General features: G+C 40.9%; 1 protein-coding gene across 1 annotated transcript in view; it reads left to right on the top strand.

Annotated features, from left to right (window-relative positions):
* Positions 1–1550, top strand: part of LOC118478498 (F-box only protein 39-like) — a 9884-nt gene extending 8334 nt beyond the window's left edge. The window contains exon 5 of the mRNA XM_035972215.1: positions 1372–1550. Within this exon, the coding sequence (XP_035828108.1) occupies positions 1372–1550 (179 nt within the window). The remainder of the gene's footprint in view (positions 1–1371) is intronic.
* The last annotated feature ends 106 nt before the right edge of the window (positions 1551–1656 follow it).

The following is a 1656-nucleotide window of genomic DNA, read 5'->3' as shown; positions in this document are numbered from 1 at the left end:
GGGGAGGTCTGCCGTCACACAGCTAGGTCATCTGGTTGTTGTTAGAAAACATTTGCTTGTATTTTTGTAGTTTGTGTGTGGATTGTGTGGACTATAAAGATTTTACTTTTGAACAGAAATTAATTTTTTTTAAATACTTTAATGTCTCCATTTGGTGGAGGTTTTCTTTCAGTTCTGTTGAATACAACGCTCTTTATGTGGATTTGTTGTTGTTTGTTCTTTTTTTAAATTTTGGTTTGAGTTCTGTGAGCAGCTGAGTGCACCGGTATGTCGGTTGGCAGTGACCGGAAATAGTAATAATAGATAGCATTAATTGTTTAGCGCAAATCCCCGCTCAACAGCAAGCTCTAAGCGCTTCAAAGTCTTTACTATTACCCCAGTAGACCTGAGAGAATTCTGAAGCAACCTCTTCTTTCTGGGAAGCATACAGTTCAAACAGCCATTTATAGGTGCTAAAACACTGACACACTGACAAAATCTGGATCAACTTTCCTTCCCCCCCCCCCCCCTCCCCCATATCGATGTTAAAATCTCCCAGCTATCTCGATTGAGGTTATTTATAATTAATTTTGTCCCGACAGGGTGCCATGTTAAAGCGTATTAATCGTTCTTGCTTGTGCTGAAAAATAAAGATGAAACGATAGCTGGTACTGATAGATAAGATGAGACGATAGGAACTAGATTCTAGATGTATGAGATATATTTTTACCGAGATAAGATGTAGCAAAAGGAAATAGAGGATGTGAGATAAAATGTAGTGATAGGAACTAGATGGCTGATAGATAAGATGGAACGATAGGAACTAGATGGCTGATAGATAACTGGCAAAGATAGCTGATACTGATAGATAGATGTAACAATAGGAACTAGATGGTACAGAGATAAGATGTAGGGGGAGGAACCACACATGTAGATGGTAGGACATAAGTTATAACGAAAGGAACTAGATGGCTGAGAGATAAGATGTAACAACAGGAACAGGGATAAAATATAGGGATAGGAGCTTAGATAGTAATTCGGCAAGGTGTAATGATAGGAACTAGATGGTGCTGAGATAAAATGGAATGTTAGGAACTAGATGGCTGAAAAATAAGATGCAGTGATAGGAACTAGATGGTACTGAGATAGATGCAGTGATAGGAACCAGATAGATGAGAGATAAGATGTAGCGATAGTAACTAGATGGATGAGAGATAAGATATAAGATACAGAGATAAGGTGTAGTGATAGGAACTAGATGGTACAGATATAAGATGGAACGATAGGAACTAGATTGTTGAGAGGTAAGATATAAGATACAGAGATACGATAGAGAGATAAGATACAGAGATAAGATACAGAGATAGCCCAGCTGACCTTCTATCGTGGCAGGTCTGGAGGATTTCTTCGGTGACGATCTGTCCTCCTCTGCCCACGCCATGCCTCAGAGGTTTGCTCACACCATCACGCGCTTCACCCGGCTCAGTGAACTCACCGTCAACTATGAGTACCTCACAGACGAACTGCTCTTGTGGTTCGCGCGGACTGACAGGTTGGGGGACGTTACATGATGATGTGGTGGTGGTGGTGGTGGTGTTGTTATTGTTGTTGTTGTGGTGGTGGTGGTGGTGGTGGTGGTGTTATTGTTGTTGTTATTGTTGTTGTGGTGGTGGTGGT

This window comes from Aplysia californica, unplaced genomic scaffold (genome assembly GCF_000002075.1).
Source record: "Aplysia californica isolate F4 #8 unplaced genomic scaffold, AplCal3.0 scaffold00615, whole genome shotgun sequence".
Lineage (NCBI taxonomy): Eukaryota > Metazoa > Mollusca > Gastropoda > Aplysiida > Aplysiidae > Aplysia > Aplysia californica.
Note: the sequence above shows the minus strand (reverse complement) of the source record. Positions and strands in the feature narration are given on the sequence as shown.